Source organism: Euwallacea fornicatus, chromosome 38, assembly GCF_040115645.1.
Source record: "Euwallacea fornicatus isolate EFF26 chromosome 38, ASM4011564v1, whole genome shotgun sequence".
In the NCBI taxonomy this organism is placed as follows: Eukaryota; Metazoa; Arthropoda; class Insecta; order Coleoptera; family Curculionidae; genus Euwallacea; species Euwallacea fornicatus.
In genome coordinates, this window is record NC_089578.1 from 1,525,302 (window position 1) to 1,540,438 (window position 15,137).

A 15,137-nucleotide genomic window follows, 5' to 3' on the forward strand; every position below is an offset into this window, starting at 1 on the left:
ATTTTCCCACGGTTCAAGATCGCCCGCGGATTTTTTTTTCCAGAATAAACTAAAAATTCACAAACTTATGTCCGCGTAAAAATCCGCGGACGACCTTGAACCGTGGGAAAAAATCCGTGAATTTTCCCACGGTCCAAAGTCGTCCGCGGATTTTTTCGCGCATGATTTTTTTGTAAATGGTAAAAAAATCCACAAAGTGTATTCGCGGAAAAATTCGCGGACGACCTTGACCGTGGGAAAAAATCCGAAAATTTTCCCACGGTCTAAAGTCGTCCGCGGATTTTTTCGAGCATGATTTTTTTCTAAATGGTAAAAAAATCCACAAAGTGTATTCGCGGAAAAATGCGCCGACGACCTTGACCGTGGGAAAAAATCCGAAAATTTTCCCACGGTCCAAAGTCATCCGCGGATTTTTTCGCGCATGATTTTTTTCCAAATGGTTCAAAAATCCACAAAGTGTATTCGCGGACGACTTTGGACCGTGGGAATATTTTCGGATTTTTTCCCACGGTTCAAGGTCGTCCGCGGATTTTTTGCGAATTATTTTTTTTCGAATAGTCCAAAAATCCACAAACGAATGTCCATTAATTTTTAAGCGTTTTGTAAATTTTGGACTATTCGGAAAAAAAATCACGTTATCGTGGTAGGTAGGTGAAGGTGAGTAATTCAAACAACGAATGATAGAATTACAGGTTTATTTTATAAACTGATGAAACAATAAATTAACTATGTCACATAATACAGATATAAAATTAAAAAAATATTTGAAAACAATAATTATAATATAAAAATACATTGAGATAATTTAAATTTCATATCTAGTCAGCTGTAGAATGTTACACAACAGAAATAAAAGATTAAAAGTAGGTCGTAACTTAAATCATATGTGGCAAAATGACGTTTACATTCATTTTCGATAAAAGAGGCGAGTGAGATTATGTTTGCTGGACGTCCGCTTACCAGCGCGTAAGAGAGCTGCGCTTCTAAAAAAACGAGCTAGTCAAAACGTGAACTCGATAACTCGATTGCCTCCTCCTCTTGCCGGGCGCATGCGCGATTGGTACCGAAAATGACAAATGTGACGGAAGCAGGGAAAAATAATGAAGTTGACGGGACCAAGAAAAATGGCGAAGTTGACGGGACCAAGAAAAATGGCGAAGGTGCCGAAAGAGAAAAAATGGCGAATGCGCCGGAAGAGAAAGAATGGCGAAGGTGACGGGACTTGGAAAAATGGTGAAGGTGCCGGAAGAGAAAATATGGCGAAGGTGTCGGAAGAGAAAAAATGGCGAAGGTGCCGGAAGAGAAAAAAATGGCGAAGGTGCCGGAAGAGAAAAAAATGGCGAAGGTGCCGGAAGAGAAAATATGGCGAAGGTCCAGAAAGAGAAAAAATGGCGAAGGTGCCGGAAAAGAAGAAATGGCGAAGGTGCCGGAAAAGAAGAAATGGCGAAGGTGACGGAAAAGAAGAAATGGCGAAGGTGCCGAAAGTGATAAAATGGCGAAGGTGTCGGAAGAGAAAAAAATGGCGAAGGTGCCGGAAGAGAAAATATGGCGAAGGTCCAGAAAGAGAAAAAATGGCGAAGGTGCCGGAAAAGAAGAAATGGCGAAGGTTCCGAAAGTGATAAAATGGCGAAGGTGCCGGAAGATAAAAAAAATGGCGAAGGTGCCGGAAGAGAAAAAATGGCGAAGGTGCCGAAAGTGATAAAATGGCGAAGGTGCCGGAAGAGAAAAAAATGGCGAAGGTGCCGGAAGAGAAAAAAATGGCGAAGGTGCCGGAAGAGAAAATATGGCGAAGGTGCCGGAAGAGAAAAAAATGGCGAAGGTGCCGAAAGTGATAAAATGGCGAAGGTGCCGGAAAAGAAGAAATGGCGAAGGTGCCGAAAGTGATAAAATGGCGAAGGTGCCGGAAGAGAAAAAAAATGGCGAAGGTGCCGGAAAAGAAGAAATGGCGAAGGTGCCGGAAAAGAAGAAATGGCGAAGGTGACGGAAAAGAAGAAATGGCGAAGGTGACGGAAAAGAAGAAATGGCGAAGGTGACGGAAAAGAAGAAATGGCGAAGGTGCCGGAAGATAAAAATATGGCGAAGGTGACGGAAGAGAAAAAATGACGAAGGTGACGGGAGTTGGAAAAATGACGAAGGTGCCGGAAGAGAAAATATGGCGAAGGTGACGGGACTTGTAAAAATGACGAAGGTGACGGGAGTTGGAAAAATGACGAAGGTGCCGGAAGAGAAAAAATGGCGAAGGTGACGGGACTTGTAAAAATGGCGAAGATGACGGGAGTTGAAAAAATGACGAAGGTGCCGGAAGAGAAAAATGGCGAAGGTGCCGGAAGAGAAAAAATGGCGAAGGTGTCGGAAAAGAAGAAATGGCGAAGGTGCCGAAAGTGATAAAATGGCGAAGGTGCCGGAAAAGAAGATATGGCGAAGGTGCCGAAAGTGATAAAATGGCGAAGGTGACGGGACTTGTAAAAATGGCGAAGGTGACGGGACTTGTAAAAATGGCGAAGGTGACGGGACTTGTAAAAATGACGAAGGTGACGGGAGTTGAAAAAATGACGAAGGTGCCGGAAGAGAAAATATGGCGAAGGTGACGGGACTTGTAAAAATGACGAAGGTGACGGGAGTTGGAAAAATGACGAAGGTGCCGGAAGAGAAAAAATGGCGAAGGTGACGAGAGTTGGAAAAATGACGAAGGTGCCGGAAGAGAAAAAATGGCGGATGCGCCGGGAGCTGGAAATGTCCTTCCTTTATCTTTAGTTGAACAAAAGACGGACAATGCTAATGAACGGAAGCAGGCTTGTTAGGGCCGAGAAAAATTCAACACCCTGTGCGAATACTTGCAGAGCCAAATTGGCCCGTTACGCCGTTGATTCGGCCGCGAGTTTGCGTCCGCATTACCCCGTTGAAATTCCACTTGTCTATGGCTTCGTCCAACCCCCCTCGTATCAAATTCGCTTATCGCTCAGCAGTCTCCTGCGTAAAATCCCCAAACCTGAACGCGAGTTTAAGACAATTTGCGTCTGGTCTATATAAGTAATTTGCTTAACTATAGAAAATTACGAAAAGGAAATTGTTCAATTCCAAGAGCTGAATGGGCATAATAACCCGCTGAAACGCTGCCCACTGGACCATCAGTATGTTACGTAAGGCCGTCCAATTAGGTAGACGTCATTAGAAGTTGTACGAGGGATCTCCTTGTCTTTGAACTTTACCCTTCCAGAAGGGCCGTGCTGCGTCTCCACAATGGTCCAGTATTGATCGTCGGTGTGAAGCGCGTATTCGCCCAAATACGTGTTCTCGTTTCTTCCTGTGGGAATCTGCGTCGTCCAAACAAGGTGTGCACGTGGACGGCTGTTAAGTCCCCGAAAATGGACAACGAAAAGAGCCAAGACGAGGAAATAACCCTAAAACCGAAGATGACGTTGCTGAACGGGATAACGGTGATCGTGGGGAGCATCATAGGTTCGGGGATTTTTGTCTCCCCTTCGGGGGTGCTGAAAAATACAGGCAGTGTTAACGTTTCGTTGTTAGTGTGGACGATCTCCGGGATATTCTCAATGGTAAGTGTTCACCAGTGGTGCAAATCCTTTCGTCTCCCGCCTCGAAACGGTTTTTGAAGGTGCCCCCGTTCGTGGGAACCCATTTACAAGAGATGCCGCTTGCTTTGGGCACCCATCAAACGGCAAACGGCAAGGGACAGTTCGATTCTCGCCCGATTGTGTTTATTGCCGAAGACAATAAAAACGGGTTTTTCATCGTATAAAAATTCGTTTGCGTTTGAAAAATACAGGGCGTTAATCGAGTGCACGTACCTATTTCAAGGAACGAATTTTTAACTGATCCTATCGCGAAAACTTCCCGTGGATGTATGCCCGCAAGGTTACCGTTTAAGAACTACAGGGTGTTGCAGTTTAATTTAGGTTTAAATTTAATTTACCTTCAAAAAAAGTTGTCGCGCGGATTCAGGTCTGGTGAACGAGGAGGCCACGTATTTTTACCTGATTTTACCACGAAAAGTTCCCATGGACATAGACCCGCAACGTTTCCGTTTGAGAACTACAGGGTGTTGAAATCTAATTTTAAAGTTATATTTAATTTAACAGGAAAAAAAGTCCCGCGAATTCAGGTCGGGTGAGGGAGGAGGCCACGAATCTATATCTAATTTTACCATGAAAAGTTCCCACGAACGTAGGCCGGATTATTCTTCTAAAATGGCTCGTCGCAGGACGACACCGAGACTTCTCCACTCGAGTTGTGCTCTTCTGCGATGTGGCGACGTCGTCACTGAAGTCCGACGTTTCGTTTTCCGACGACCACCGTCCAACCTTACATGAGGGCCACCATCGAGCCCCACCAACTCCTGCAAAGTTTCAAATATGTTCGCGTTATCTTGAAAACTATGATTTGGCGTTATTCACGTAACGCTACATGCAGTTTTTGCTTAAATCGACTCACATTGGCAAAATAAGCATAATGAGGCAATCTGCTTGTCTCCTAGGTGGGGGCTTACTGCTACGCCGAATTGGGAACGATGATCAGGAAAAGTGGAGCCGATTACGCCTACATTATGGAAACTTTCGGCCCCTTCCTGGCCTTCATGAGACTCTGGATCGAGTGCATGATCGTCAGGCCCTGTTCCCAAGCCATCGTGGCCCTGACATTTAGTCAGTACGTCATGAAGCCCATGTTCGTCGACTGCGAGCCACCAGACAATGCTGCGAGGATGCTGGCGGCATGCTGCATTTGTAAGTCTTAAAGTGGGTGATGATTTATTTAAGCCGATCACGACTTGAGCTCGGTTTACCTGAACCTGGACAAGAAGGAAATTCATTAGATTGCCGGGATTGGGACAGCAACGCACATCTTGCACTCGTGAGAGAGGGCTTAAGAGAACCGAGCTTAAGCCGCACATCGAGCAACTCGGTCCTAAGGACATCCGTGGGCTCTGTACCGGGCCCCATGTCGCAACCGCCTGATTTGCTTGAGCTTAAGTAATTTGGTGCTCTTTTAAAGGTGTCCTGACATTCGTCAACTGCTACGACGTTAGATGGGCCACCAGGGTGCAAGATGTGTTTACTTACGCCAAATTGGTGGCTCTGTTTATTATCATCGCAGCGGGGATTCACCAGTTGTTCAAAGGTGCTTTATCTGTTGTTTTTTTTTCAAAAATATACTAGCAAACTTCAAGGGGTGCTAAGGCACATCAACACCAACTTTTCTTCTTTAATGAACGCATGCCTGCAAAACAAAAAAAAAACGTTAATTTTTCGTCTGAATGAAGAGGTCCTGCAGCCTGGCCCGCGCGCCCTCCTGACCTCGACACCCTGGATTTTTTTCTTTTCGGGGTTATCTCAAATCTCCGGGCCGCGGAGAAGAAAATTATTCAGAAGGTTATAACGGCCAAAACCATATTGCCCCTTTTCCACTCCAAACAGTTCGTTCGCGGGCACATACTTATTAAAAAAATAAAATTAAAAAAATGATGTCCACCCCACCACCCCTTGAACTTTGTCGGAATATTTCCGGGACGCCCGGTATTTTCCCAGTTAAAACTAACCGAGAATGAGCTTCACCGAACGAGGCAAACCCTTCCGAAAACTTGCTTATGTTTCATTAGCGTTTTCTCCTGTTGGAACTTGCTCAGACCCCCAGTATAGTCCAGGAAAGCTCAGAGGAGTCGCAGACGCGTCGAACCGTGTTTGCAGCAACACCCAGTTCGCGAAAGTGTTTGTTTAATGCCTGCCCACGCGCTGCCCGAACGATGCGAGCAGACTCTCCGCGTGGCCCCCGAGCAGCCCAGACTTGAACCCGACGGACCACGCGCGGGACACTTTAGGCCGACGCGTTCGCGCCAATCGTGCAGAGTTCCAATCCATAAATGTCCTGGAACGGGCACTTCGTGGCGAACCGAGAGGATGAGGAATTTGCCACGTCAGTCCGTGACGTGCAGAGCTGCACGGAGGCGGTGGTCAGGGCTCGTAGGGGCAGTACGCGTTACCCAACGTGTTGTTTTTCGTTTAGAAATGTCCACGTGGAAAAATTTCGTTGCTTTATTAGCAGATTTGTAAGCTTTTTCTTTCTTTTTTTCTTCCTTTACCTTTTCTTTCTTTCTTTTTATTTATTTATTTATTTATTTATTATTTATTTTTTTAATTTCTTTTTAATTTAAATTTTTTTCTCCCTGAACAATGAATTTTGCCTTCTCGATGTTCAATTTGACTAGACTTTCGGTTAGGAGCGCCATAAACATTTATTTAGCGCTCGTTTTCTGGAAAAACCAAGGTGTTTGGTAATTTTTGCGCTCGTGCCCCTTTAACTGGGAATACCACTTCACCGCTCCCCTTGGCGTGCGGGGCCACCGTTCCCGAAGCATACCCGGAAAATCCACTGGACACCTAATTACCTTATTTTCCAGGTCAAACTGCCTATTTTTCCTTCGACGGCACGAAGTCAGAAGTCACGTCCTTGGCCCTGTCCTTTTACTCAGGACTTTTTGCTTACAATGGCTGGTAAGTTTTATTGGGTACCGGTTGTTTCACGTGCCTTACGGGATTTTCTCCCTAGGAACTACCTTAACTTCATCATTGAGGAGCTAAAGGACCCTGTAAGGTACGAACACTTTTACGTTACTTCCAAGAATAGGACCATTGACCGATTGATTTTAGAAATCTTCCCCTGGCCATTGGCATATCCTGCACATTAGTAACGGTTGTCTACGTCTTGACCAACGTAGCATTTTACACCACCCTTTCTCCCGAGGAGATTTTGGAGTCCAAAGCCGTGGCTGTGTCGTTTGCTAACAAGGTCTTCGGCCCTTTTGCCCTGTCCATCCCAGTGTTCGTTGCGTTGTCAACGTTCGGAGCCGTAAACGGAATCCTACTCACCTCTTCCAGGCAAGTATCCCGCTGCATGGCTCCAAATTTTAGGCCCCCGCTGCTCCCCCTCCCCACCCCCGCCTCAGCTTTTTTGAAATCCCAAAGCGGCATTAAACGGGACAAAAAGTGCTATTTTTCCGCTCTGTTTTTTGTCTTTTTTCTACTCAAATGTCGCTTATCTGGCTGAGGGGAAAAAATCAAAACAAGTTTTTTGCGGGCGGCTCGCGACCTTCCACCAAGTTTCCGCGTCTTTCCCTCAACAACCATCGACAGATGCGGGTTTTGGGAAAAACTCGAATTCGAGGCGTCGCCAGGCCCCTCGTTCCAATTTAAGAAGCGACATTTAAAGAAAAAAGAAAAACAAAAAACGCCAAAAGATGGCGCTTTTTTACCCCTACTTAGTGCTGTCTTCGAATATTAAAAAAAAAAAACAATAAATTGTCGAAAATTTTCCCGGTGAGGGAGGAGGGGGAGGGGGACGAGGCACCGTGCAGGCCGTCAGCAACGTGTTACTTTTCAGGCTCTTCTACGCCGGAGCTTGCGAGGGACAAATGCCGGAAATCCTCACAATGATTCAGGCCCAAAGATTAACCCCCGCACCCTCCGTCTTGGCAATGGTTGGTATGCAAACCACCCGAGAGGGTTTTTTTTTGAGTTGTTTCGTTGGTGCCTCGCAGCCAGTCAAAGCGGGACAGGGGCCCTGTTTTTCAAAAATCAATCAATCAATCAAATCACTCAAATATGAAGCGAGCTAATGCAAGAATAATCTAACGGAGGTCTGCGAGCAAATCTGCCAGCGCGCTGGCCACAAGTGATCGGGGCAGATAAGGGGGGGGGGGGTAAATTCGTGGACGTGATCGCATAATAAAGCAGGAAATTACGTATAGGTGGAATTAAGTAAAAAAATTGATTTGGAAATCCGACCACCCTGTATGTAATTTCGTGTTTGCCGCGGATCGCTCAGGGGCCTAATGGTGCAGGTTCCGTTGTGCGCCCCTGCGTCTCAGAAACAAAAAAAAAACTGTGGGTCATTCTCCAAAAAATGTACTGTAAGGTGCATAGAGGCGATCAGTCTGAGACATTTACTCTTCGCGACAGTCGCTCCACATGTTCGCGAGATACCGACGATCGCAGTCGACTCTCCGCGTGGGGCCGAAATCGGCGGCAGTCCAACACGATTTGCTCCCCCTTTTTTCGCGCGCATTAGCGAAGCGCCCAGTCTCGCTTCTGAGTCCATCTCGCACCGTTTCTTAGATATTTAGTTACTTTTTTTTACAAAACCCGACCTGCAGTGTTTTCCGTTTACATTCCAGGCCCTGCTGTCCATGCTCTACTTAACAGTATCAGACATCGATGCCTTAATTAACTACGTTGGATTCGCTACGTGGGTAAGGGCCGATTAATCCGAGCGCCAGGCAACTTTATCCGGAAGATGTGTTCCACATCAAGATTGTAAATTCCCTATAATTTCGTCCCGGTGATATCTTCCCGGTAAAGTTGGTAGCGATATTTCCTCCATTCCAGGTTGGTTCTTTTGAGGGAAATACCGTAACACGTCACCTCTAGATTCTGAAGTTAAGTCGCGCGACGTAAAAATTTCAACCCCCGACGCGCCCCCTTCAGGCGAAAATCGCAGGTGGTTCGAGCGTTGCAGAGAATAATGGAAAAAAGTGGCGTAATTGGCAAAAAAACTTAACGATTAATACCAGTTCGCGCCTTTCGTTATTAATGATAAACTAAACCAACAACAAAACAAATCGATCTCGGGGTACCATGAAACGCCCAAAATGCCCCCCTCGAACCTTTCCGCGGGACCCTCGTGGCAAATCAAAATGTCTTCCAGCGCTAATCGTTAAAAGTTAAAAACAATAAGTGAAAAAACGCTTGGTAGATGCTGCAGGCCCCCTAATAAGTCAAATGGGGCAAAATCAGGCAGTCGTGTCGGCCGTCTGGCCGGACTTGGCAAAGCGAAGTCGAGGTACTCTCGGACATTATGTAGCAATGCGGCGAAGTTCTATTACCTTACGGGTGCGCTTGACCAGGACATAATAAGCCCGCCGAAATTGAAGTGGCGCTGCATAATCGGCTGCACTCAAATTTCTCTCAAATGGAAAAAGGGCCCATGTCGGGGTCTCCAATTGTCCCTGCCCAAAAATCATCCCCCTGCGGCATTGGGGGCCATTTGATTTCTTTCGAACATGCGAAGGGTCCGGCGAGGACCAAGATTGAATCCTGAAAACAGGAATTTTGCTGCACTACCAAAAACGAAATGATATTTAGTTCTTACGTTTTCCACGGGAAGTCTTCCATGGAGAATTTCCTTCCCTGCACGAATGAACTTTTTTCTTCATTTTTCTTCTTCAGTAAAGCTGGAAACCATGACAGCTCTGAGTATCGAATGAGGAGAACTTCCGAATGAGGGGTCACTCAGCCACACTTCCCACGCATTTTGGTAGGGGAGAGGGGGTGAACTCTCCAGTAAGGGTTGGACTTAGGGGCGAAATTCTTACTTCGCAGGACGAAATTTCAGAATCTAAAGCCGACGCCATTGATATTTCTTCGCCCGTGACAGATGGCGAGTTTACTTCATCTGGCTGCGCAGATTCGGCCGCGCAACCGCTTCGACGGGAAACGACTTTCGTCGTTCCGGTGACGTAGCCCGACGAAATCTGGTTGGGGGCTGGAATCGGCCATTCCGAATCCAAGCGAAACGACTTCAAAATGGCGGCACTTCCGCCGAACCGTGAGCAGCTGCCGGCTCCGTTGTTTTAAACGGAACCTCTAGTGTTCCCGCCGTTTTCGAAGAGCCCTCCTCACTTGGACTCAAAATGGCCGATTCCGGACTGAAGCGCTACCTCATCGGAGGCACCACCGGGATTTCCCAATGAACGGGTCGCGCGGTTATACCTCGATTAATTAATTAATTAACGCGAATTGACTAATTAACGGCAAAAATTAAGTCGGTTTCATTAATTAATTGCTTAATTGTCAATAACTTAATGTTAAATTTTCTCAGCTGAGCATCGGCGTGTCCGTCCTCTGTCTTCCCTGGTTGCGATGGAAACAACCCGACCTGGAGCGGCCCATCAAAGTGAACCTCTTCTGGCCCGTGGTCTATATCTTAGCCACGATCTTCGTCACGGTGGTTCCGATGGTTGCCAGCCCATACGAAACTGGCATGGGAGTCTTAATGATACTGTCTTCAGTACCTGTGTACTACTTGTGTGTCGCATGGACTACGAAACCAGTCTACTTTCAAAGTACTTTGTGCTCCATGACTATGTTTTTGCAGAAGTTGTTGGTGGTGGTTGGCAAGTCCAGAAAATCCGATGTCTAATGTACCGAGTGAGTTCTTTTGGCAGGGAATTTAATCGTTCATAGTACCATTTTTACATACCTTAATCTTTGATGGTTGCAAAGGCCACAGCTGCACCAGTTACGTTATGGCCAAATACCGGAAATGCACTATAGGTTACAGCCATTACAGGCCTGGGTCAAAGGAAATAGTTTTGATACGCAAATTGCTACGAAACCATTGCTTTCCTCCGGTCGGCATGAAAAGCGACCTTTTAACGACGTAAAGCTGGGCGTAAAGTGTCACTTTACGCTCCTAGGCAGTAAATCGCTGCAAATTTGGCCGATAAGCGAGGACGAAGGACTGCCTAGGCCGTAAAAGTGAGCGAATTTAAAAAATGCACAACAACAAAATCGATCAGGGGCAGAATCTCACCTTTTACTAGGTGAAAAGGTGCGTTTTCTCTCTCTCAGCTGCCCCCACAACCCCCGTTACATTCGCGACCCCGTCTTCAACTGGGCCAGGAATGTACGGAAAATTTGTCACTTTTCCTCTAGGGAAAATGAATCGTTTTCCATTTCTTTACGGGGGCAAATCTGTGATTTCAAGCACGGGAAAGGGGGGTATACTATGGGCCTTTGCCCGGTAGGAAAAGCAACACTGACCGCTTTGCGTGTAATTTCACTCATTTTTGGCGGAAAGTGAAATTTACGCCCTCTGCTATTTACTCTCTCTATCTCGCTCTCAGTGGCCTCATCAGTTCGCGTAAATATGAGGTGCTTGTCATACAGGGTGGTCCGACGTTAGGAGGTCAAACTCAAATTTAAAATTTTGTGAGTTTTCGAGGCCTCCAGTTCGGTCTCTTTACAATTTACGCGACTACGATTCGCAATTTGCCGTCGAGATCTACAGAGTGGCACTTCTCCGATGGTCAGCGACCCCTCTACCACCCGAAGATATTCCAAAAGCTTCGAGGGAAAGCGCTTTCCGAGGCTCTGGTCGGTTAAGAAAAGATCAGTTATCTTTCAATTTGTCTCCCATGGCATTCAGGGGCGCACGTGAGGCTCCCATGATAAGTGCGCATGTGCGTTGCTATTTGAGCACATCATGAATTGTGATACAAATAGATCGGTCTTTCACCCCCATCCCCTACGTTCGTAAATGAATCTAGAGCTGACGGGGAAAGACTCAAGACCGACAATAAAAATTGAGGAATTTCGAGGTAGGAAATGGGAGAGTCAGGAGCTTGCGGGGAGGGGGCGACCGAATTTTAGCCGCCGGAAAAGCGCGGCCCCCTGTAGATTTCGACAGCAGATTTCCAATCGCCGTCATGGAAATTCGAAAGAGCTACGAACACACAAAATAAAAAAAAACTTGATATCTCGAAAACTGAAGGACACGTCAAATGAAATTTGAACATTTCAAAAACCCTTTGCCAAATTTCTGGACACCCTGTATACGCATCCACGCATGCGCACATACTTACATACATACATGCACATACGTACATACTTAAAGGGTCGATGTAGGCTCGTTGTACAACGCTGAGGACGATCAGAAAACGACGTTTTGTGTAGGTGCAGGCCTTACCACTACCACATGGGTTTATGGGTCGTGGGTCCACGGTAACCGAGCCTCTTTCTCGCACCTTGCGAGGCTTGATTTAACCGTAAGAACCGCAATAAATAACATGGGAATTGCTTGAGTAATGGTTTGAACCACTCTGACTTGTGTCGTGTGGATATTTTCACTGCAGCGCTTGAACTGCCCAACCCATGGGGCACCGTCCTCGTATACGTGGTGTCTCTAAAACGGCCGTACAAAGTCCGACCACAGATTTGTGAGGGGAAATCTTGACTGTTTAACCCAATTTACCTCATTCTGAAAGTCTTGAAGTCCCTTCGAAAATTCCAAAAGTTAAAAAGTACTCTCTTCGTCGGTTCCTCGTCGTTCTTTGGAGTGTTTTAGTACGTTTTGAATTCGTCGCTACAATTCTCTTTACATTTATAGCCGCGGAGCGCTCCACGGCTGTTAAATGTCTCAATAAAAATTAATCAAACGGAGTCAAATCTTGCGGGCGCGGAGGCCAAATTACCGGAGAACCATCACCTCTATCGATGTGCGCATAAGCCACATACAGTCAGTCACAAAAGTATTCGTGGAGCCGAAAAACCGTAATTTCCGACTGATTTTGTTCAAATTTTGTCTAATGAAAGTTCAAACCGAAATTCAGTTTACGCATTCGAACAACTTTTGAAAATTTTATATTTAGAGCGCTTCACGGGGTCTTGAAAAAAACTCCGTTTTGGAGACTTCTTTGAATACTCTTTTGAGTAACTAAAGGTTGATCTTCCAACAAATCTCGCAGTGTAATTTCAGGGACCCCCATCGTGCGTCCTGCGCACTTACAGGACTAGATCTGTCGATTTCACGAAATTTTTGGTGGTTTTGTACGCGCCGATTTGGGACCCTTTCTCTATACAGGGTGCTCAGATGTTCAAATGATGCTCAGATGGAACCTGTAAAATAATTATATTGATAATAATAATGAACTGTTAGATTTGGGAAAATCGCATAGGTGCCACTGGTTTTTCCCTAAATTTAGGGAAATTCCAAGCTGATGGTCTGGCTTTGGTAACACTAAGTATTTCTGACAATAATATTTTTTAGTTTGTATTCCACAACTGCTTTGTGTCAAGGGTTTTTGGCCCATTTTGGAGTGAGTGGGGGGGTTTAGTTTGTCGGAGGACAGTGGCTGTTTGCTTCTTTTTTTCTACTCCTACTACCCACTCAATGACAATATTAAATGTGTACCTACAGCAGTCTGTAGCCTTTAGGATTATTAACATATGAATTAAGGATATTTCTTATATACGAACGAAGACTAATTTTAAGGTGCTCTCCTAGCATTTCATCATACTCTTGTCGCCCGTAATTCCGGCCGTTTTAGGCAGTTTGACAACATCGCACCCTTATCTTTAGTATAATAACAGCGTGCTGTACACCAAGGTTGTGAGGTGCATTATCGTGACATTTAAATTCCAAATGGCTCAACACTGAGGCCTGATGGTCACAAATGGGGCACAATCCGGGTGTACAGCATGTTTTTTCGGCCTACACATGGGGTCTTGGGTTATTTAAAGGGACACCAGCTCGGTTGCACGAGGGTGAATTGAGGTAATTTGGAGCTTAAGGTAGTGCCGTTTTGGATTTTCGGAGATTCCGGCTTGTTCCGACCACATCGGCCACCAACTTACATTTTTTACGTACGGTCCTGGGTTTTGAAAACCGTATTTTAAGCGTCCATTTTTTCTCCATTGATTGACGTGTGACATTTGAAGTTTTTATCACTTTTAGGTTAGATTCTCGCCTGATTACGCGAACCTCGAGGAGGTGCACGCAAAGACGCGATTTCTCGTCTGAGATCCTAAAGATTGCCAAATGGGGGAACAAACTGCGCCCTGGTCGCCTTCACCTGAGGCGCGGAAAGTGCGTGGAAACGAAAATTTACAAATTAAGTACGGTCCTGATTTCACGCCTGCCACTGCCGGTCGCGCCGAAATCTAATAAAAACCAAAAACGCGCTTAAATTTTGCACATTACGGAGTTCGGAGTGAAAAAGATGATTAAAATCCGATTTTTAATGTAAATTTCGTGGCGAGCTTAAAGGTTGACGGAGGCGCGAAGTTTAAAATCTGACAACGTTGCCGCCGTGTCTGGAGGACAAACATCTGCTCCGACGCGGGGTCAATTACCTCATCGGACAGATCGGGAAGAAATGGACAGTTTCGGGGGGGAAAAAAATTTCGGAACCGATTGGAATTTTCAAAAATTTAAACGGCGCTTCAAATTCGCCCCCTAATTCAGTTACCCTCGCCCCTCTTGGAGTGACCGAGACCCATCGATGATTCTCTGCCACGAGATTTGATGATACGACAATAAACTCACTTAAATTGTGCATAAATTAAATCCGAAACATAAAAAGACAACGCGTCCTGAATCATCACGTTCACGTTTCAATTCGATAATATTCGTTGCCATGACGACCCCATGCAAAACAACCATGAGGGTGCGGCCATTAGCTCGCTAGGTGGATAATGAGCCATAATCACACCTGCCAGTCATTCAACACACTCAATAATGTTTTTTTTTTTAAACTAGTAGTAGGAAAACTTCATTACGCGCGCGCCTAGCACTTTTACCAGTCATGCGCATTGCACTACAAAGCGCTACATCCAGCACCATTTAGTTGTTAATTTAGCGTTAACAGTACCAGAGGACCAGAAACATGCCACCTACAGGGTGATTTGAGGTCGCAAACGACAGCAGAGTCGTTGATGTGTTAAGGAACATTATCCAACAGGTGCACATAAAGGACGGGCGATGTGCCCTAAACTGCCATGAATTACCCTGTAGATTTTTTGGTGATTTACCCTGTAGAATCTTGGATATCTGTTTATGATAGGGCTTTTTTGAAGATGATGTTTTCCAGCATTTATCGACATATCGATTATAATTATTGTTTGAAGGGTCACTAGGTATGAATGATAAGAGGATCTGATTGACCACGTTGTATTTTAAGCGAAAATGGATGTATTAAAGACTGCCATAGCATTCAACGTTGTGTTTTATTGCAGCCATGGGTGCGGGGCCGAAAGGGCCGACCATTGCTGGGCGTACGAGGAAAAAATGAAAAAAAATTTAATTTGAATTTTATCACCTTTTTGCGGCTCTATCCCCCATCGTTTATTCTTTGGAAAACATTTTTTGGCATTTTAATGAATTACTGAGCATTCGAGCAGCTGAGGAACCACAACGGCTCGTTGGGTAAACGACTTTTTACCGTTGGCGGGCGAGCAACAACAGTCGCAGGAGCTCCGCTTGCCTGCAGCTCGAATACGTTCAGACGCATCGTGAGACTTCTCGGTGTTACGCAGCTTTCACGCCGCAGCGTGCGTAAAACAGTCGTT

General features: G+C 45.6%; 1 protein-coding gene and 1 long non-coding RNA gene across 6 annotated transcripts; one reads left to right on the forward strand and one right to left on the reverse strand.

The window, feature by feature from the left end:
- Positions 1-678: 678 nt before the first annotated feature.
- Positions 679-9,693, reverse strand: LOC136349461 (uncharacterized). 3 transcript variants are annotated; one of them, XR_010733801.1, is made up of 9 exons: positions 9,160-9,692; positions 8,894-9,104; positions 7,386-7,572; positions 6,615-6,883; positions 6,401-6,564; positions 4,802-5,235; positions 4,453-4,748; positions 4,166-4,357; positions 679-983 (listed from the first exon to the last, which is right to left on the reverse strand). It is a non-coding gene; the product is annotated as an uncharacterized lncRNA (long non-coding RNA). The 3 variants fall into 3 exon arrangements; XR_010733800.1 differs by having other exon boundaries at positions 4,808-5,235; positions 6,401-6,883; positions 9,160-9,693; XR_010733799.1 differs by having other exon boundaries at positions 6,401-6,883.
- On the forward strand, positions 2,938-14,786 carry LOC136349459 (large neutral amino acids transporter small subunit 1). Of its 3 annotated transcripts, none has more exons than XM_066301016.1 (10): positions 2,938-3,158; positions 3,218-3,557; positions 4,496-4,742; positions 5,011-5,136; positions 6,413-6,506; positions 6,562-6,606; positions 6,663-6,890; positions 7,393-7,489; positions 8,186-8,260; positions 9,889-14,786. In XM_066301016.1, the coding sequence occupies exons 2-10, from the start codon at positions 3,366-3,368 to the stop codon at positions 10,207-10,209; spliced, it is 1,425 nt and encodes a 474-aa protein (XP_066157113.1). In that variant the 5' UTR covers positions 2,938-3,158; positions 3,218-3,365; the 3' UTR covers positions 10,210-14,786. The 3 variants fall into 3 exon arrangements, with proteins under 3 accessions (XP_066157113.1, XP_066157114.1, XP_066157112.1); XM_066301017.1 differs by having other exon boundaries at positions 2,938-3,140; XM_066301015.1 differs by having other exon boundaries at positions 2,938-3,557.
- The last annotated feature ends 351 nt before the right edge of the window (positions 14,787-15,137 follow it).

Excerpts from the sequence above, each read along its gene's own strand:
- LOC136349459 (XM_066301015.1), top strand. The coding sequence starts at position 3,366 with ATGGACAACGAAAAGAGCCAAGACGAGGAAATAACCCTAAAACCGAAG. Across the intron at positions 6,507-6,561 it reads CTTTTTGCTTACAATGGCTG|GAACTACCTTAACTTCATCA; the intron begins GTAAGTTTTATT and ends TTTTCTCCCTAG. Across the intron at positions 6,891-7,392 it reads ATCCTACTCACCTCTTCCAG|GCTCTTCTACGCCGGAGCTT; the intron begins GCAAGTATCCCG and ends GTTACTTTTCAG.